The 21,901-nt window shown below is 39.1% G+C and overlaps 1 protein-coding gene across 2 annotated transcripts in view; it reads left to right on the top strand.

The window, feature by feature from the left end:
- Positions 1-21,901, top strand: part of Pibf1 (progesterone immunomodulatory binding factor 1) — a 159,334-nt gene that overhangs the window by 12,785 nt on the left and 124,648 nt on the right. For both annotated transcript variants that reach the window (XM_038310669.1, XM_038310670.1), the window contains exons 6-9: positions 13,774-13,907; positions 17,666-17,774; positions 18,569-18,750; positions 21,093-21,218. In XM_038310669.1, the coding sequence (XP_038166597.1) occupies positions 13,774-13,907; positions 17,666-17,774; positions 18,569-18,750; positions 21,093-21,218 (551 nt within the window). The remainder of the gene's footprint in view (positions 1-13,773; positions 13,908-17,665; positions 17,775-18,568; positions 18,751-21,092; positions 21,219-21,901) is intronic.

Here is a 21,901-nt window from a genome sequence, read left to right as displayed (position 1 = left end):
TGGTCAGTGTGTCAGTCATTCTTCATCAGATGCCACTCTCTCCAGCATGTGCATTGATACTAGTGTTTGCCCTGTATGGCATCAGTGTGCATGGCACTGTTCTAAGTGCCAGCGACAGTGAGAGACAACGACTGCCCTCAGAGGCTTTCAGTTCTAATACACTCAAGTGTCAGATTTGAACATTCTAGTTTATTCTGTGATCTTGACCAAGTCATTTAACATTTCTTTTCAAATGAAGAAAAATAGTTCACCCTGTTCTTTCATTGGATCACTTATGTTTCTATTTGATAGTACATGGTTATCTTACAAAGTTTTTGTACAAATATGTATGTGATGTGTCATATTTCAAGGGTACGATTTTCAAAGCTCTGTTACCCAGAAGTAAGTCATTATGTTAGTATATATTTTTAGTACTATACCTTTGGGATTCTGAGCAGGAAGGAAGGGTCTAGCCCAGTCCCAGCCTGACCTATGTCTTGTGCCATCATCAGCAATAAGGTCTCTTACCGTCTCATTCTGGTGGACAGCAACAGCAGTGGCAATTGCCTAGCATGCTCTGGGATTCTGTGGCCGGCCACTCATTCGGAAGTGCTCTGGGATTTTTGTCTAGTAACCGGTGATTTCTGGATGCAGCTTTATCCATCCACAAAGCCGTTCTGTTGTTTTTCAATTTTGATTATTTATCAAATATCAGAATGCCTCATAGCATTTTCTTACATCATTAGTTTTTGCTTGACCCTCCCCTCACGTCTCTTTCATCTCCCTGCACCGCTCCCAGAACTTGAAGAAAATATGAAGTTTTAGAATATTATTGGTTGTTTTAGTAGTTTCGACTCCTGACTCTTAGCCTTCATCCCTGAGGAAGAGGTGGAGTTGGGAGCCTAGAAACGAAAGGCAGGTCGCTGGGAAGCCGAGCTTAGCAAAGATACAGAAAGACTGTGATATAATAAGTGAACACCAATAGCTAATAAAAATTAGTGAAATTGAAAAAAATACCAAGGAAGTTATTGACTTGAAAGAGAACACCTTCTATATAAATACAAGTTCAAATACAAAAACTCTTCTAGCAACTGATGCCCAGGGAAACTTCTAAGTGAAGGCAGCAGCTGAAAAATAGAGAGATCGCAACAACAGCTTGGTAGTGACTTACTAAGAGAAGCACAGACATTGTTTGCTACGTCTCTCGATTTTGAGACTGGTAATTCAGGAATTAAACTTTTGTTGTTTTGAAATTGTTAACTTGCCTGATTCAAAATGGTCTTAGTGTGTGTTTTAACCACATGATGGCAGTATATACCCACCTATCTTTAAAACAAAAAACAAAACAAACAAAAAACTACTTTAGGATATTTGAAAAATCTTGGTTTTAAACCAGCACTGAACTAACTTGCCTTTTATTTGTATTTCATATTTCCAATCATCTGCCTACAACATCAAACATGCTACTTTTCCTAGTAAAGTTCAGTAATTCTATACCTATGAGAAATATGAAAAACAAAAACCTTTCTTCCATAATATGTTCTCTTCAGATCAAAGATCCTTCAGTCATTACACCAATTTCATAACTGTCCCTACCAAAACATTGAGAGATGTTAAAGCAACATAACTGCAAGTTATAGCAGGTAGAAGGTGAAAAAAGTTCCAGGCACTTAATAAAATGCAATTCTTGATCTTTAAAAAAAGAACCAAAAGAACAAAAGGAAAAAAAAAAAGAAGTAGGGAGAGAAGAAAGAGAAGAAAAGGAAAGAAAAGAAAAAGGAATAACTTCCTATTAACTTTCTATGCCATTAATGGATTCCTGGGATTTTATTAATGTATTTTTTCTAGATCTCTAATTATTTGGAATATGTAGATACTATAGGGCAAAATGCAATTCACTTTTTACTTTAAGTCTGTAATTTCTAAGTGTAGTAGAATTCGATCCTGCTTTGAGCTGTGCTATATTTATAAACTGGTCTGTACTACTCAATGTGTAAGTGCTTATAGATATTTTTATTATAAATCTCCTTTGTGTGTATCTATGATTGGTGTATGAACACAAGCATGTACGGCACTCAGGCCAGAAGGGAATGTTGGGAGTCCTGCTCTGTCATTCCATGCATCATGCTTTTCAGGCAGGGTATTTGACTGGACCTAGAACTAGACCGGCTGCCTGGAAGCCCCAGTGATCCTCTATCTTCTGCCTCTCATATCACTGAGGTTGAAGGTACACTTGCTGTCAGCTCTTTATGTGGTTACTGGGCCTTTGGACTGAGGTCCTCATGCTTGCACATAAAACCCTTTTTTCCCCGTGAGCCACATGCAGTGCAGCTAAGGTGCGTGCAGCCGTTTTGCATTGTAGAGTGGATGCAACATGCTTCTTTCATTCCGAAGGAGGCAGTGTGAACTCTACTAGGTAAGGCCTTCAGCAGTTGACACTAATGCCCTAAGTTCATGAGAACATAGTGAAACATATCTTATGAGAGCTTTGTAACTAGGAAGTAAAAATATGTTTTGTTAAACACAGATTCATTGTTTAGAACCTTGGTTACATTTCTTGAGAAAAACTCCCGCAAGATTGCCTAGAGGCTAATCATCAGTATCTCTAGATGATTAAGATAGCTAATTTAATTTGTATGAAAGTGAGGTGTTTCATTAATGATACATACTTGTTTAAGTGTTATGTTTCAGGGATGATAAACTGTCTTCTCAAATTCTTTTTTATTCTGTTTGGTTTATAAGCTTAAATTTTCTTTATGGGATACTTTCTTAAGACACTACCAATTATCCTAGAGTATGGAACATTCATTAGGAAACAATAATATATTTGCCTCTTCATATTAAATTAATTGCTTAAACTTTCAATTAATGGACAGCCACACGGATTCCAATTCTAGTCTGAGGTGGAACTAAGGATCTCATTTTCAACAAAACTCACGAGTCTAGTAAGGTAGGTATGTGATCGTGAACATGAATCTAGTGAGATAGGTATGTGATTGTGAACATGAATCTAGTGAGATAGATATGTGATTGTGAACATGAGTCATTTGAAAATGTAAGAGGTGTCATTTGTTCATTTATTGATAATATCTTTGCATTTTAAAGTCAAGTTTCAGTGCTTTGGTTTCATATTCTTCACTTTTGTCTGATATAAAAGTAACATCTTGAATATTTTACTATTTAACACTAGGATAAGGTTGGAGTCACACTGTATAGTTTGTTATTACTAAATCTCATTTCTTACCTATACATTTAAAATCTATTGCTTTTTTCTAAACCCTGTTGAAATTTTACGTGTAATGCAATGTCTTAACAGAAGTGCCTACATGGGGAAACACTCATGTAGCTGGCATGATGTCAGCTTTCAGTTTGTCATCAGATTAGAAGCCTCATTTAGCTCTTTGTTTCATCCTTGTGATATGAGGGAACAGCTTTTAAAGATTAACATGTCTTCTTCTTGCCCTTACATTTGTTCCTGCTTTACATCTCAAGTAAACCCATCAGCACTTTTGAATTTTAATTTCAGGGGCAGGTTCTGAGTAATCTGTTTGATGTTGAGATGAAATTTTGGACCCAGTGGCCAAGAAGATGATCATCATATTGTATGGGGAAACACCCTCTGGAGAGACCTGATGCGTATGCGTACCTTGGATTAACCCCAATATCCTCTGACCACTTGATCCTGCTGGTCTCGAAACCCCACCTAGTTCACTAGGTATAGAGTAGTGAATTGGGCTCAGCTGCCAGCCCACCTGGTTAGTCAGCTTTTGAGCCAGTCTGGTAAACCTCCTCTCACTCTGGAGCATTTCCCTGGTGACTGTTCTATTTAATTCTTCATGGCTACTCGTTTACAAGCTCTTCTTCACACAAAATACAGCGTTTCTTAGCCAAGACTCTGAAAGCATATTTTTGATCATTAAACAATATTTATTACATTGCTTGTGGTATGTGCATGTATATGCAAGTGCGCATATGTGAATAGGTCAAAGAACAGGAGGCAGTTCTTTGCTACCACCAGTTGGGTCCCAGGATGGAACTCGGGGTCAGTTTGGCAGCAAGCCCCTTTACCCACGAGCCATCTCACTGGTCCTTTTTGATTGTTCTGAATTTTATAATTTAATCCAGTTAGCCGTTGCGTCACCAGCAGATGTGTATGTTCAGTGTTGTGGACAGAGAGTTTGTTCTACCACTGTGAGGTCAGTGACCAGACTGAGGCAGGAGTTCGGTGAGTGTGAGGCCAGCCTAGGCTGCATGATGAAAGTTTGTCTGAAAACTGACCTCAGGGTCAAGCTAAAACAAACCAGCAGAAAATAGGCTTAACGTAAGTTTCTTGGTGCAAAAGTTGAAAAAAGGAGGGGTTAAGAATTATGGGAAAGTTGGTAGAAGGGTAATACCAATATCAGGTAATATAGAGTTTAAAATGAAAACCATACAACAAAATAACAAATGTATAATGAAAAATTTGATGTTGTAGACAGAAACTACATAGTAAATGGCCTGAGAGCTTTAAAAGCCAGTAAGGTTTGGGAAGTTTGATTTGCTTCCATGAGAAGGTGGGGATGTTGTGAATAAAATAAATGAGGCCTGGAAGAATTAATTCTGTCTGTTCTGCTGTAGCTGCTGTAAAGAAAGCCCAACTGCCCTAACCAGAGAAAATGCTGTTTTTAAACATCAGTGGAAAGTTTGCAAGACTACTGTGTAGACTTGATCACATAGGAAACAAATATATTTTTAGATACACATTTTATAGTTCCTATTTTTATCATGTTAGTAAAACAAAGACAGAGGATGAAGGGGATTAAACTTCCTTGACAGTTAAATACATCTTTAGGTTCAAAAAAATTTTTAAAGAAAGTAATGGAAACAAGAATATTTTATGTCAGAGTTCTCAAGGCATATTTAAAATTATACCAGAGAAAAATCTATGACCCTAAAAAATGTCTTTATTACTACACAGAAAGACAAAAATAAAGATATGCATTCCTCATCTGAAGAAAGCAGAAGAGCCAGGCGTGGTTGAGACATGCCTACAAGAAGCTCAAGCCAAGGACACCTAGTGTTTGAGGCCAGCTTAGACTGCCTACCTAGCAAGACAGTCTCCAGAAAAAAAAAGCTAAAATAACACAAAACCAAAAATGACTAGAAATCAAATATTGGAAATTAAGGTGTGTATGTGTGTGTAAATGTAAGTGTAAAACAAGCTTGAAACTGGAAGTAAGTGTGCCAACAGAATGTAGCTGGTCAAGTAACAGAAGTGCAGTCCCTAAAGCTTTACCATGGGACTCTTATGAAGGGGTCCAAAGTGTCATGCTAGTCTCCTCCTGCCAGGTCCTGAGAGGCATTCACCCAGCTGGGTTCGCAGTTGCTTTCCATCAGAACAGTTACAGCTATTCTTCCAGAGTACTGAAGGGAGAAAATTTTGAATAATGTAAAAGAAAACAAAGTACATTTATAAGCTCATTTTATTTATCCTATGGAAACAAAAACTCAAAATAAAATGTTCACAAATGAATTCTACTATTATGTAGTGTGTGTGTGTGTGTGTGTGTGTGTACATGTGCACACATGCACATGCCTGAGTGTGTGTGCTATACCTATGCAAGTCAGAAGTGTGTGCTATACCTATGCAGGTCAGAAGAGGCATCAGATCACCTGACAGTTATGCAGCTGGAGTTATAATGAGCCACAGTGAGGGTGCTGGGCACTAAACCAGGCCCTCTGCAAGAGCAGTAAATGCTCAGAAAGGCTGACCATCTCTCCTGCTGGAATTCTACCATTGTATCAAAAGAATTGGAAGGATGGGTTCTGGCTCTGGCTCAGGACCTCCAAGACCAAGTTCTCGTCTGTACAAAGGAGATTTATTTGCCCCAGACAATAGGCAGGGAATAAGAGACAAGGACAGGAGATAGAGGACACAGGAGAAGGGGAAGGGAACAGGGAGAGGGTTCAGGGTTATCTCTCCCTAAAGGGACAAAGGACTACTTCTGGATAGAGAGGAGAAAGAAGTGGCACATAGCTGTTTTATAGACATGAAAGGGGAACATGAAAGCCTGTGCTAGGCTGAGGTGTTTAGTTTTAATTGGGCGTGTTAATTAGGTGAGCCAAAGGGGCTTTTGATTGCTGAACTTCAATACTTTGATATCTGGACCTTAGTAGTCAGCCCTAGGAGGAGGGCTTGACCAAATAAGGGACTAGATCTTGGTGGCTAGCGTTAGGAATGTAATCTAATGGCTTTTAGCAAGACAGAGGGAGTGGGGGAGAGCAAGAGCTGTTGGAGCCATGTTTGCCAACGCTGAGCTAGGTAGAGTCCCTTCAGTGATGACACTTTATTGATTAAAGTGTACTCCAGACACAGAGAGCAATGGATTATCAGGCTGAAGAGAACGGCTGTGTGAACATGTCAGTTTCTGTAGCAACTGATGGTAGAGCTCAGCTTTTGTACTTGATGAGTCCCCCACCTTCTTTTTGAATGCAGTATTGTCCCCATGTGCGTCTCTACCAAGGAAGGGCATGGACAGTGGCTCAGCTGTTCCAGTACTTGCTGTGCAAACAAGAGAACCCGAGAACCATGTAAAGGTCAGGTGGGTGTGGTAGCCTCTGAAGCATAAGGCAGGCTTCCCCAGCAAGCTGATTAGAGTCTGTGTGTATCCGCTAGCCATGGGCATGGGCTCCCACCTCAAAGGAAGAAAGTGGGAGAACAGTCGACGGAGACTGCCAACATCAGCCTGCAGCCTCCTTACCAGTGTGCATGCGTACACTCACACAATTCAACCATGCACCCACACACATGCAGGCATGCATACACGCATGCAGTCGTACCACACAGACACATGAAAAGGAGGAAAAAATAGAGCTTGAAATTGCATTGTTGAGCATGGAACTACTATATCTTACAAAGCTTCCAAAATTCTAAACGTATTGCTCTATGATTAGAATATTAGGCAAGAGCAGTTAAATTATATTCCAGTTTTTTTCTTGATCATTTGGGAGATTCAGAGAATAAAATATACTACATAACTAAGCGTGGGTAACTTGTTTTAGCTGAGGGATGTGAAAAGTAAGTGCCCCAGGATCCCAGGATGAGCATGAAAAAGAAGATATAGTTAGGGGAATGTGAGGTATGGTAGACCAAGCAAGAACTCAGTGTAAACCTTAAAACTTACACAGACGCTAAGCGTGGTGTTGGCATGCAAACAGATTGCTAGTGGGAGAAAAATTGTCCGTACATTTTCTATGAGAGCACAAAATTAATTCCATGTAAGTTAAAAATTTTAGAAGAAAAAATTAGAATTACTTTAATAGTTGCTGAGCTTTTGAACTTACAGTCAACATATTTTTAGGAAATCTAAGAAAGAAATTGTTTCGTTTATAACTGGACTTGAGGATTTCTTTCTCTTTTAACCATAAGAAGAAAATTTCAAAAGATTAGCAGTTCTTATGACTGTTAACGGTTGGAAGTAAACTAAGTGCTTAGAATTTATGCTCACTGTTACTTGAACATTACTGTAGTTCTTAGACTTTAGACATCACTAGGTTTTAACTTTATGCATTTACAAAGAAGACATGCATAATTAAAATGTTTTGATAGCTTTATTTGCTTTGTGATGCTGTATGTTTTCACATCAGCTTTTAGAAATAATACTTTCAAAAGAGGTTCACAGAAAGTGAAGAATGCTAGTGGAACCCATGTTACTTCCCCGCCAAAAAAACCTTTAAGAATTCCTCATTTTGTGCTGTTAATAACAAGCTCTAAATGGTTGCGAATGTGGGACTTCTATAGATCTTGTTGACCCCGAGGCCTGATGCACATATTTTGGTAGGAATCAAAGATGGCTTATCTTTAACACACTACAGATATTTGTGTCTCAGTCTGTGACAGCCCATAGGCCACCTGAGCAGTCAGGCTCTGGGCTCAGCTGACACTGCCACCTGCGGCCATTTACATTCAAGTTAATTAAATTCAGCTGGTCTGCCTCTCTAACCGCAGCTGGTTCGCCACCAGTGTAATACATATTCCAATATAGAATATTTCTCTCATTCAGAAGGTTCTATTGGGTAGCATTGCTCTAGAGGTCAGAGTAAACTTTTTTGCAAGACATGGGAACCCAAAAGCTTTAAATGGAAAGATCAAAAAAGATTCCAGACTGGTCTCCAAAGCTAGTTCCAGGACAGGCTTCAGAACTACAGAGAAACCCTGTCTCGAAAAACTAAAAGAAAAAAAGAAAGATTCCACATATAAAGTTGGATATTTAAAGTATAAATTTGGGGGACTATTTGGAATGCAGATGATAAGATGTTATGCCAGTACCATTTTGAAATACTCTTCTAATAACAACTAGGAAAAAATGAATAAAGACATGGGGCATTACCCAAAAGTAAACCACGCATGTCCAGATGCAGAATCTTAAATCTGCTGCATGACAAAACAATGACCAGAAACAACTTGGGGAAAAAAGGCTTTGACTTTCATTTCCTCCAGAGTTTAGGATAGGCACTGAAGTAGAGACTAGAGGAGCACTATTTACTGGCTTGCTCTGCAGGTTGCTCAGTTTGCTTTCTTACAGAGCCTGGAACCACCTGCCCAGGATAGCACTGCTCACAGTGGGCTGGGCCCTCCTACATTGAGCCTTGATCAAGGAAATGCCCTAGAGGTCAGTCTGATGGGGCAATATTTCAACTGAGGTTCCATCTCTTCCCCAGTGACTTCACTTGTGTCAGGCTGATAAAGACTATCTAGCACACTAACATTTTGAGAAATATAGTTAAAATAACAGTAAGAACTGAGAGTGTTCAAAGACAAAAGATCCAGTAACTGTTATGACTATAACTGAAAACATAAATCTGTATCTGGTGAGACTGTGAACTGATGTGGGCTGGTGAACGCTGATTTGAATGGGAAACAGACATCCTTCAACAAGGGGGCTCCTGTTGCACCTGAGGGCCATAAAGTACTAGTTTGTAGCATTATGGGTTATGAGGTTTACTGTGACATTATTTGTACAACAAGAAGGAGGAAAAGGCCAAAACCAAAGTAAGAGCCAGCAATACAATAGCAAGGAAATGGTTGCATAAGCTGGGGTACAGGCTACACTATGAAACATTATGCAACCTCAAACATGCATAAACTAGAGAGCATTTGGATTTCCACATGTATGGCTAAATGCTTTACAAAACAAACCATACCTGTTCTGTTTTGTTGTTGTTACTGTTAAGAGGGGAAATAACATCTTTGTGAGTCTGGAGGCACGTATGAGTATCAAGGTGGAGAAACCCTTGTTTGTGTCCTAAGAATGGGGTCAGAGGGAAGGAGAAGAAGAAAGATTTGGTTTTTTCAGTCCTTACTGTAAATTCCATGTACATGATAACTTCCGTGTATGCGTATATTCACTTATGTAAACCGTGTTTGTGTAAATGAAATGTTGAATGTCTGATCATGACAGTTTACTGGTGAAACAGACATGACCCCATGTGCTGACGGTCAGTCATCTGCCACTGCTCCGTATTTTCTCATTTGCTTCAGAAAGTCCTAACAAAACAAAGCAAAAATCATTGTCTCTACTCCAATCAATGGATGAACTTCATTCTTTTCTTTTTCCTACCTGTACTTGTTAATATTTGTAGTGCTGCTGATCTCAATGAGTCAAAAGGCAAAGAGGGCCTGAAAAGCCATACTTCTGTTGCATTGATATACTCACATTCTTTGATTGATACATACTATTATATATATTAAACTTGGTCTCTTAAATGTTAAGGTGAAATTTGAGTTGGGTATGGTGGTGAATGCCTGTAATTCTAGCTCTCAGAAGGCCAAAGGGCTAGCCTGGGCTCTGTATTTAGACCTTGTCTCAAGGGGAAAAAGAAATTATGTTTGGATCAGTATCTGTTGAAAAGCTGGGATTTTGGATTTGTTTCAACTGTATGCAACCTGGCTATAAAATTTGTTATTTGATACATCAACATGTTTTTGCCATGCAGACTCTGCCAGACCTATGAACTAGAACTTACTAGAACTTACCCCATAGTGGATGAGCTGGTGATCGGACCCTGTGCTAATTGTTCACGACGAGTTAAGTGGAGAAAAGTTGAGCAGTCTCAGATGTGAGCTCTCATCGCCCAGTGTCCGCCCCTGAGGAAAGGGTCTTTCTTTCATTAGGTTATTTTTTGCTTTAAAAATGTCTTCAACTTTAATAATAAAGAACTTAGCAAGGACAATGAGTAGACTCTGGCAGCAGAGCAGGCCCTTGGTAAAAAGGCAGTCTATAGCAGTCAAAGATGAGTTAGGCTCCTTGTTCTTCTCATCGATTAGCTGTTTGAATTAAAGTATTGATCATGTGAAACTCATGGGAATTCTGAGGAATGAATTCCCACTTGTCTAAAACAGTTAAAATGATTCTGTCATTCATTAAATGCCTTTCTGATGTAAACTGCTTCTGACTGGACCGCTGACCTCAAAGCAGCTTTGACGGTGTACTCCTTTCAGCCTCCTTCGGCGCTCTGTGTAGCTACAGCCAGGAGAGTGCTTACTTGGTAACCATTTACTTTGACAAGTAGGATGCCACTTCCCTTTCAGTTTGCATGATGTGAGAGACTGCACATTTGCCCAGATGCTTGGGAATTCATTATTACTCAGGCTAATTGCCATTTGGTTACACAGCTGCTGTTTAAAATGTGCCATTTCATTTCAGCATTGGGTACTTTTTAACTTCTCATAGAAACATTTAGAGTTGATGTCACTCTACCAAATAATTTTCTTTTTATTTAGTTTCGCTTTTGAAACAGTGTCTGTGTGTTCTAGCCTGTTCTTGAACTTTTTCTGGCCTCAGCCTCCCAAGGGCTGGGATTGCAGTTGTATACCACTGCAGTAAAGTAACAATGGCTTTTTAAATGTTTAAGAGATAATTGTAATGATTGTTTGAAGGGAGAGAGTTCAAAATTAACTTTGATCTATGTACATGTGATATTTGAAGCCATGAAACCTATGATTAAAGTTGAATTTGAGCAGTAAATTAAATTAACTTCTGTTTAGTGATTTTACAGTTACTGCAAAAAAAAAAAAACTTGAAATAAGGAAAAGGAAAAACTACGTGTGGTTTCAAGGTTGTAGGGTTCTCGACCTGGACTCTATACAAGCCACCCATCCCTGCTAGGTTTCTGTCACCTTGTTTTGTTTCATTTTTAGCTTATTAGGTTTTGTGTTTCATCACGGCACTGTCATCCAGCTGAGTCATTCATTGCTTCTTTTGTTTCCTGGCACCAGGATCCCTCCTCTCTCCTTCCCCAAGTTAGTACTTGCTTCTGCTTTCTAATCGCGTAGTACATTACCCTGTTTCCCACAGCCTTTGAGCTCTCCTCTTTTCCTAGTTTTGTGGCGCACACCCCGACACACACATAGATACAAACACACACACACATACACAATTTCAATTATACCTATTAAGAAAAAGCATGTGATATTTGTCTTTCTGAATATAGCTCTCTTCAATTAACATAATAATTTATAATTGTATTCATCTTTCTGCAATTGTCATGATTTAATTATTCTTTGCCATTCATGAAATCCCATTGTTTATAAGGATGTACCATGTTTTCTCTATTTATCTGTTCATAGACATTTAAACTCGTTCCATTTCCTAACCGTTGTAAATAGTGAAGCTACAAACATGGATCTGGTGCGTTATCATGCCCTTATCTTGAAAATGAGTTTTCAGTAGGTTATCTCCACTGTATTTTCGTCTCTGAAATGTTAAGATCTAAAATAACTGCTGTTTGGAATCAAGAGAAATGGACAATGGGAATGAATAATATTATAATGGAAAATCTAATATTGATAACTAGACAAAGAAAGCACTGTAGGGCAAGACTTTCCTCAGTTTTTTTTTGGGGGGGGGTCAAATAAACAGTAGGGAAATATGTAAAGAAAAATGTAGTTTTTCATGACCACCTACACGTATCTCCCTGTCCATTCCTATACATGCAATTTCTGCACAGTTAAAATTTCCCTATTGAAGCCTCTTTTTAAAAGCTCATGATACATAAAGAAATTTGAAATAATACAGCTCTATTTTCCTGAAACAAACCTTACCATTTAAGAACAGATCAAGAAATAGAAATTTCCTGCATACTGCCTCTCTAAGACACACACACACACACACCATATATGTTTCATATAATATTATTGCTTAAGAGGTAATATTTGATCTTTAAATTTGGCTGGAAAACTAGTATTTGTTAGGCACATTAATTTTGAAATAAATTTGTCAATGTGCTGCTGCCTGTTTTAATGCTAAGACTGTAGACTCCATCTTTTATAATTAGTTTACTCTTCAAGTATTTCTAGAGTAATAACTAGGGTTACTGTGTCTATAGAGATAAGAGGTCTTTAAGGAGCTCAAAGTCATATGTGGGTATTGGGAAGTCTAAGTTCACCCTTAGTAAAATACTGAGTTCAAAGCCAGCAATGGGGATTATACATGAGAACCTGTCTTAGAATAATAATGATGATGGTGGTGGTGATGATGTCTTAATAATACTGCTGGTGATGGTGGTGTATAACTTTAATCCTAGCAGTCAGAAGCTAAAAAGAGGCTAGTCTGATCTACATAGCATATTCCAGGCCAATCATGACTATATAATGAAACCCTGTCTCAAAACCAATAATAATAATAATAAAAGTAATAGTGACATAATAAGCACTCAGATACGTTTGTTTCAGTGTCCACTTCTCCATCTTCTGTCCCTACCACTGAGTCCTTACAGAATTTTGCTGCTTTTTTCCTCAGTTCTAGCCTATTTACTGCTTATCTCCTTAGAGTGACATTTCTGTTGGTTCTGACTCACATCTGCTATCCCTTTGCTTCTTTGATATTCCTGCAGGTCCCTCAGACGTGTTATCTTTTTACCAATCCTTTAAATGTTTGTTCCTCATGTTTATGCTCCTCTGGATTATGTCATAGTCTCTGTGCAGTTAGAAACTAGAGATTTGTCTGTGATCCTTCAGGAAGTCAAAGCCAAGAGGAAGCAGTATAAACATATAAATGTATAGTTAATGAGCATTCATTATGTGTTGTGAATTCTGTAAGCACTTGACGTGTATTGTTTGATATAAACTTTATAAGAATTCCATGAGGTAAACACTGATGTTTAGACAAATGTTATATTTTAAGTTACTCACTTGTCAGAACTAAAGTTTGGAAGCCGCCTTCCTGAATCACAGAAGTGTACCCTCTCCCAAGACAGCTATATGATTGATAGTGTTTAGAAGGATGAAACATTCTTTGGCAGAACTGAATCTTCTTTTAGGATATAGGTATTAAATGGCGTACAGGATGATCCCCTGGGAAGTACAGAGCATCCTCAACTAAAGCTTATAATGAGCTCAGTAGCATTCCATTCTCACGAGGAACTCCAGTGTAGGAGGCCATGATGTCCAACCAAACAAAACACTGTTTTCAGATTTCCCACAATTGTGCCTTTCAAACAGCTCTTGATGGAAATTTGGAGCCTACTATTTCAGTGTTGTATTTTGTTTTCCAGAGGGAATAAATTGTGGTACTCATCTCTGCATGTACAGTATCTAGCCAAACCAGTCCATGGCAATAATTAGTTTTGGATTTATTGTACAAATAATCTTATAAATTCAAGATGACCTATCTTTGAGTAACAATTATAAATAAGTAATTTGGACATGTTTTAGTTTAGTTATAAGGTAATTTCATAGCTTAGCAGAAAAATTCAATACAGAATTTGGTCTACTATGTTCACTTTGAAATGTGTAATTCTTTCTTTGATTTATAGACATATGAGGAAGATCGAAGAAACAACTCGGAACTTCAAATCCGATGTCAGCGCCTGGCCTTGGAATTGGCAGACACCAAACAGTTAGTTCAGCAAGGCGACTACCGTCAAGAGAACTATGACAGAGTCAAGAGGTCAGGTGGCCATGGGTTTCACTTTAGTGCTCACCACAGTCGCCTCAGTTTGTATCCCCCACAGAGCTCTTTCTCCACTGGTGGACATGAGCTGCGGTTTTATATTGGTGTCCTTTAGTTTTATAGAAGTTGCCACCACCCTTTAAGATGTAAGAGAAGATAATAGAAACTCTGTTAAATGCCTCATGAATATGTGCCAGGTGTTATCTGACGAATTTCTTGTAATGTCAGCTTAAGTGTTTAAATTTTCTCCAGTGATTTTTAGCTGCTCCTTTTCACTCTTAGAAACAACACATGGTAAGAGCGCTCTCCGAGCATACTGCTGCCGAGCACCTGGGGAAATCTCCCTCTACCTAGAATGGACCTCTCCAATGTTTTGTATTTAATGAGCTCTGATGTGTCCCCTGGTAAATCTCATTTAAACCTGAGTTTTGTCGTATAGATTAGCCAAAGGAGACCAAGTGGTAGTGGTGCACGCCTTTAATCCCAGCACTCACGGGCACATCTCCAAGGTCAGCCTGTTCTACACAGTTGAGTTCACAGATAGCCAGTTCACAGAGAAACTGTCTCTAAAAAACAAAACAACAACAAAAAAGATTAACTATAGGACTATTGTCACATTTTAGAGTAAGTACTGTATCCTTGCAGATAGGGTGGGTTCCTTTTACCTGTTCATTTATTATATCTGCTATAGCTAGGACTCTTGAAATTTGGTAGTGTCAATGAATCTTAGAATGTTGTAAGTGAATTTACAAAAATTTAGGAAATATATTGGTATTTCTATTCCTGCTTTGACTGGTATGTGGTATGTAATAGTATTTATTTTTATTCCCTAACAGGGTAAATATTTGATCTTGAAATCTATGAGAGCTATATTCAGTGAGCGCCTGAGTAAAGCTGAATTTTGAAAGAAACATTTTATTTACTTATTTATTCACTTGTGTTTTGTTTTGTTTTTCAAGACAGGGTTTCTCTGTAGCTTTGGATCCTGCCCTGGAACTAGCTCTTGTAGATCAGGCTGTACTTGAACTTACAGAGATCTATCTGCCTGCCTTTGCCTCCTGAGTGCTGGGATTAAAGGCATGTGCCACCCAACAAAAATACTTTATTAATTAAGTTTTTATTAGCATATATTAATACATAATGATGGGTTTCATTATGACATTTTCATACACACACACACACACACACATATAAAACATATTTTGATCATATGCATCCCTTACCACACTCTATTGTCCCCTTCCACTCCCTCTGAACCTCCTTTCCCTCCAACTGTTCGCCAAGAAGTGGGACCAGGATTTATCCCTAGTGCTTGAACTGAGATTTTGGAACCCATTCTTTTTGGAAGGATACCTTGCTCAGCTGAGATATAGGAAGAAGGGCCTTAGTCCTGTGTCAAAGTGATGTGTCACACTTCATTGACTCCCCTTGGGAAGAAGCCTTACCCTCTCCAGGAAGTGGATGGGGGACTGGGGTTGGGGGAAGGTAGGGGGAAGGTTGGGAGAGAAGGAGGAAGGGAAGGGAAGGGAAGGGAAGGGAAGGGAGTAGGAACTGGGATAGTTATGTAAAACGAGAAAAGAATGTTTAAATAAATTTAATAATAAATGAATAAAATAAAATGAGATGTAAGGTGATACTTATAATTAATATTTTGATGTCATTTTCCTCTCTAAATCTACAGAAATAGTAAATAAAATGAGAAAAATTATAATCATCAAAATAATCTAGAACTCCCTGATTAATCAGCAAATGAAACAAGACAAGTTATAGTTGATAATTATCAAGGTTGCTTGATAGAATCATGGATGTTCATTATAGTATTTTCTATTTTCTATTTTTATTTTTATAATAAAAGAACTAAAAGAAAAAATATAACCTTGATTAAAAAGTATAAGCACTTCCATATGTTCAAAATAGGACAGTAGAAAAAGGGGGGGGGTTCCAACTGAATCCTTGGTTCATGAATAAGTTAGAAAAATAGAGAGAGAGACAAGCTGTGTATGGTGGCCGCAGACCTGCAGTCCCAGCTGGCATTGGAGAGGCTGAAGTTGGAAGTAGGATGATGAGTTCCTGAATACTGCATGGACTCTGACAAAAATCCTGACTCCTCCCAGCCTGGTACTTACTGTGTGTTGCTCACTGGGAGACCATCACGACCCTGGGTTCAGTTGCCAGCACTACACAGAATAAAAAGAGAAGGCTAAGCCATGGAAATATAAGGTAACCTGGGGATATGCCCCTTGATAAGTTCTCACAAATACATTAAATTAATGGGTATATAGCTATTACATCATCTCTAGGATTCAAATGTTTCTGAATAATTTATTTCTACATAAACTTCGATTGGAGCCACTTTCGCTGCAACAGCTCTCCAGCTCCTGGCATGACACGAAGTCCCCTGGACCCTTTCTTTAGAGTTCCGACTTCAAGGGACAGAAAGTGCTATTTCAAAATTAATATTTGGGCTGTGATCATTGCTATATTAGCCATTGTTCCTTGACAGGGACAGGAGAGAGGGAAGACAGAAAAGCAGGACACACTGGATAAAATTATATTGATGCTTTTAGTTCCAGTTAACACCACAATAGTCAACTAAAAATCCTCCCAGCAACTAAATATAGTACAACCTATATAGAAATTAATGCTGACGATTATGAGTTATAGCCCATTGATAGAAAAAGACTCTGTCTACAGGGGCTTAGTAGTACTAAGTGGGGAAAGAAGATCTGAACAGTACCATCTCAACTAATAAATGTATCTCTGTATCAGGGTGGCTGCTCTATAGCCTCATTAATCATACTTTATCCTGAATCATCAATAGAATCTGCAGCCTCGAGTGAAGTATGTCAGAGAATAGGATGCGCCTTTCATCTCGTGGCACTGAAAAGCAGTGGAAAGAAAACAGTTCTCCTGTGCAGTCCGGGAGTCCATGGAGTGAAGTCCCAAGCTGTTCTGACTTGGGGGGAGGAGATAGAAGCAAATGTATTTCTCTGCTCAGTTTTAGAGATGCCAGTTGAAGCTGGGCAGTGGTGGCGCACACCTTCAATCCCAGCACTCAGGAGGCAGAGGCAGGCGGATCTCTGTGAGTTCAAGGCCAGCCTGGTCCAAAGTTCCAGGACAATCTCCAAAGCTACACAGATAAGCCCTGTCTTGAAAAAAAATAGATGCCTGTTGGAGGATTTGGCCCAGGTCTTGGTGGGAGAGAGCTAGTCTGATGGAGAAATCTAAAATGTCTGGCTAAATCATAGCACATGTAACTGGAACAGTGCCCTGAATGCCTGCCTATGTATTGCTGGGCAATGTTATTTGAAGTTATGATAGATTTTTTACCTTAATAAAGCCTGAATCTATATTTCATTTAAAATCTTTGACTTCAAGCAAAGAGTGACGCCCTAAGGTGGATGTTTGTGATCACCTGGTGGGGAAACCAGACAGAGATGCTGTGAGTTCTTGGCGCGCGGGTTAGGTGAGATTATGTCCCAAACAGCAGCAGCAACCGCAAAACAAAAATAGAGCTGGGGAGAATGAATTTGTACCGTAGAAAGAGTTTTGTAATTTACTGCTTAGTGTACTTTATATATTTATGTAACACTAATGTTCATAGTTACTTATCTGAACAAGGTCTTGAACCTTCTGAATTTGAAAAGTAGATACACAAAAGCCCCACTGTTCTGGTCAGCTTCTTGCCACTCAACCCCTTTCAGCTGTGAAAGAGGTTTCTGTATTTCCATGTGTATTTGATTTTGTTTTTATAGTGAACGCGATGCTCTTGAACAGGAAGTACTCGAAGTTCGGAGAAAACATGAAATACTTGAAGCCTCTCACATAGCTCAGGCTAAAGAAAGAAGTGAATTATCAAAAGAGGTAAGCTCCCAGTCAACTCACTCGTGTTTATTATATATTAATGGACAAATAGCCCAGGATAAAATTATGGGAAAATCATATTTTTCTCCTTTTTATGCAGTTGCCAGGAAAAGAGAGAGAAAGGCTTAGCAGGCAATTATAGCATGAATAATAAAAACCCAGAGATGGATATTGGGGTTCAAGCTTAAGATCAGGAAACCAAAGCAGCCAGCCACTGGCTCTTACCTCTACCTCCTGCCTCTAAGAGTACTCAGACTGAGACTGACTGAGACCTGTCTCCTTCTGTCTTAAATTCCTCTCTAGCATTGGGATTAAAGGTGTGCATCACCGTCTACACTGTATGGCTAACTGGTGTGGCTGCTGGGATTAAAGGTGTGTGTAGCCACTGCCTGACCTGTATAGCTAACTGGTGTGGCTGCTTTGCATTCTGATCTTCAGGCAAGCTCTATTTATTAAAACACAAATACTATACCATTATAGGCAATTTTGCATAAGCAAGTTTATCACTTTTTATTTTTATTTTATTTATTTATTTATTTATTTTGGTTTTTCGAGACAGGGTTTCTCTGCAGCTTTAGAGCCTGTCCTGGAACTAGCTCTTGTAGACCAGGCTGGTCTCGAACTCACAGAGATCCGCCTGCCTCTGCCTCCAGAGTGCTGGGATTAAAGGCGTGTGCCACCACCGCCCGGCTCAGTTTATCACTTTTTAAAGAGAATTTTTATGTGATACACACAGGGAAAGTCCACCTTGAGAAGTGACAGCTCGCTCTGGACATGTCTCTGAATTTCTATAGGTAACCACCTTGCAACAGACAGTCACGCTCCTGCAGAAGGATAAAGAGTACCTCAATCGCCAAAACATGGAGCTCAGCGTGCGCTGTGCGCACGAGGAGGATCGCCTGGAGAGGCTGCAGGTGCAGCTGGAGGAGAGCAAGAAGGCCAGAGAAGACATGTACGAGAGATACGTGTCATCCAGGCAAGGGCCGCTCCTTTTCTTGTATAGACGGAAGTGAGCACTCGGTGGGTGGGAGGCGACTGGTGTTGGGAACTTGAGCGGTTTGAGGTCTATAGGTCCTTTTTATTTTTGTCTCCTTTCTAGGTTTTCTTTCCTAGTTGATCTGTTAGAGATAATTGTGGTTTTCCAGTAAACACAAAGGCCTATTTTTCTTCTTTTAGTTAAAAAATAACAATTAGCATATATTTATTATTATAAAAATTATGGGCTTTTTATAGTACTTTCCTGTGCGTGCATCATGTCCTGCGCTCGTGTGCATCATGTCCTGCGCTCGTGTGCATCATGTCCTGCGCTAGTGTGCATCATGTCCTGCGCTCTCTGTGGCTCCTCCCTCTCACTCCAAATGACCCCACTTTCACCCCTCGAGACAGTTTCCTAACATAGATGCTGTGTGAGAAAACATTTGCTTTTTGAATCTGGCTTTTGTATCACTTGACATAATCTCCAGTTTTATATCATTTATATGCTATAATTTCTTTCTCAATTTTAATAAACAAAATATACCACCCTTTTTTATTTTATTTTATTTTATTACTGTGTGTATGGCATGTGGAGTGGGTGGGCATGTGTGGAGGTTTATTTATAGAAATACCATTTTGAAGAAAAACTAAGTATGCTTGGATTTCTGATTGAAATATAAGAGAAAAATGAGAAGGTACTTATATAGTTTTCAAATCACAGGCCTTACTGCCTGCATCTCAAGTTTACCTTCTCTCTTTTACTAAATATGTATAAGCTATAGAGTTCTTTATACTAATATCTCTCGTAATCCTTTGGCTTTTTTTTATATTTATCAGCAGACAAAAACTAAAAAAAGTTAAAATTTGGTTCTAGAGAGATGATGCAGCAGTTAAGAACACTGTTGTGGAGTATTTAGGTAAAGATGGGTTACATTTGTTTATGCTGCGGAATATTGCTTTAACTGTGTTAAGGTGTGTTACCTTTGTTTATACTGCATTTGTTTAATGATGTAAAGATGTGTTACATTTGTTTCACCTTGTCTGCCTAAGGCGTCTGATTGGTCTAATAAAGAGCTAAGCAGCCAATAGGTAGGCAGAGAAAGCCATTGTGGGGCTGGCAGGCAGAGATCATAAATAGGAGGAGAAATCTAGGCTCAAAAGGATGGAGAGAAGGAGACGAGAACGAGGGAGAAAGAAAGGCAGACCCCTGGGGCCAGAAGCCAGGCAGCCAGTCCCCAACACAAGAGGCAGTGAAAGTAAGATATGCAGGGAAAAAAAAGATAAAAATCCCTGAGGCAAAAAGTAGATAAAGAGAAACAGGTTAAGTTAAAAGAGCTACCCAGAGCTAAGCTAAACTAAGGCCAAGCATTCATAACTAATAAGTCTCTGTTTCGGCCAGGCAGTGGTGGTGCATGCCTTTAATGCATGCCTTTAATTCCAGTACTCCCAGAGGCAGGTGAATCCCTGTGAGTTTGAGGTCAGCCTGGTCTACAAGAGCTAGTTCCAGGACAGCTAGGACTATTACACAGGGAAAGCCTGTTTGGGGGGGGGGGGCGGGGGGAGTCATAGAAAGAAGTAGTCTCTGTTTCATGATTTGGGAGCTGGTTGGTGGCCCAAACGAAAAACCTTCTACAGAGCACTCGCTGGTCTTCCAGAGAACCTGGGTTCAATTTCCAGCACCTACATTGGGACTCACGCGTGGAGGCGTCACCATCTGTAAATCCAGTCTCCAGGAATCTAACACCTGTTTCTGGCCTTCATGAGTACTGCTTGTACACGGTGCACATATATACAGGCAGAACATCCATACACATAAAATAAAAAAAAAAGTGGAAACTTTTTAAGTTAAAATTTTGCCATAAACAGTTCAGCATTTCGGACTTCCCCTGGCCTGTTTATTTTTATTGGCTTGTGGTCTGCTTGCTACTAATGTCCTATGTAATACTTTGACTCTAAAGAAGAATTCGTATGTGACTCTGTTTGCTGTGCTGAGAAGGAAATGTTTTATAAAGTCAGGGATGATCTTGTATTACATTTTTTTCTTTGTGTCTGAACATACAGCATCTGAGTACATTACACAGTCTTCCGGCCTCAGCCTGTGCATTAGGAAGGGCACAGAAGGGAATCGCCCAACATAGTTACTGTGTCTGCCGCAGTGGGGTAGTCGTGCTGTGGTACAAGTCTGGCACTAGTTGGGAACCGTGCTTTTAGGGTTTCTAAAGCACTTCTAAAATGGCTAAGTTTTCTAACATATTTCATATAAGATTAAAATATTACCTAAAAAACAATAGTTTGTTTTTTTTTCATGAAGGAAAACCATGACTATTTCTTTTGTCTTTGCAGAGACCATTATAAAACAGAATATGAAAATAAACTACATGATGAACTGGAACAAATCAAATTGAAAACTAATCTGGAAATTGAGCAGCTTCGAAATGCCTCTAGGGAAATGTATGAACGAGAAAACAGGTAAAGAAGAATGTGATTGAGCAAGTTATAATATTTTTCTTTGGCAATCCTAGTAATTTTGTGAACTTAAATGCCGTTTCTGAGACTTTATAGGTGTAAATATAAGTGGGAATGTTAAGATTATAAACTTGGTAGCTAATTGCAGCAGTGCTCATCACACTTTAGGTCTTCTTACTCTGGTAATAATCTGTTTCCTGTCCTCCGTTCAGACTGAAGACAGGAATATGAGAAAATGTAGAAGGAACTAAGATAGCAATAGTTTTACCAACCATTTCTCTTGGATACTTGTAGATAGAGGCCGCTTGTTCATTTCCCAGCTGCCCAGATCCGAAATAATCATACAGAAACTGTATTAATTATAACACTGCTCAGCCAATCATTTAAGCATATTGCTAGCTAGCTCTTATGTCTTAACTCATTTCCATTATTCTGTATATTAGCACAAGGCTGTGGCTTACCAGTTAAGGTTCTGGCATCTGTCTCCTTCAGTGGCTACATGGTGTCTGTCTGACTCCACCTTCTTTTCCCCAGCATTCAGCTTAGTTTTCCCACCTTGCTCTTTTCTGCCCTTCCACAGGCCAAAGTAGCTTCTCTATTAACCAATGATACTAAAACATATTCACAGCATACACTGGGGAATCTCATATCAGATACTTGTAAAAACTGGAATAGTAATGTGTATA

Source organism: Arvicola amphibius, chromosome 13, assembly GCF_903992535.2.
Source record: "Arvicola amphibius chromosome 13, mArvAmp1.2, whole genome shotgun sequence".
NCBI lineage: Eukaryota > Metazoa > Chordata > Mammalia > Rodentia > Cricetidae > Arvicola > Arvicola amphibius.
This window is presented reverse-complemented; position numbering and strand designations above follow the sequence as displayed.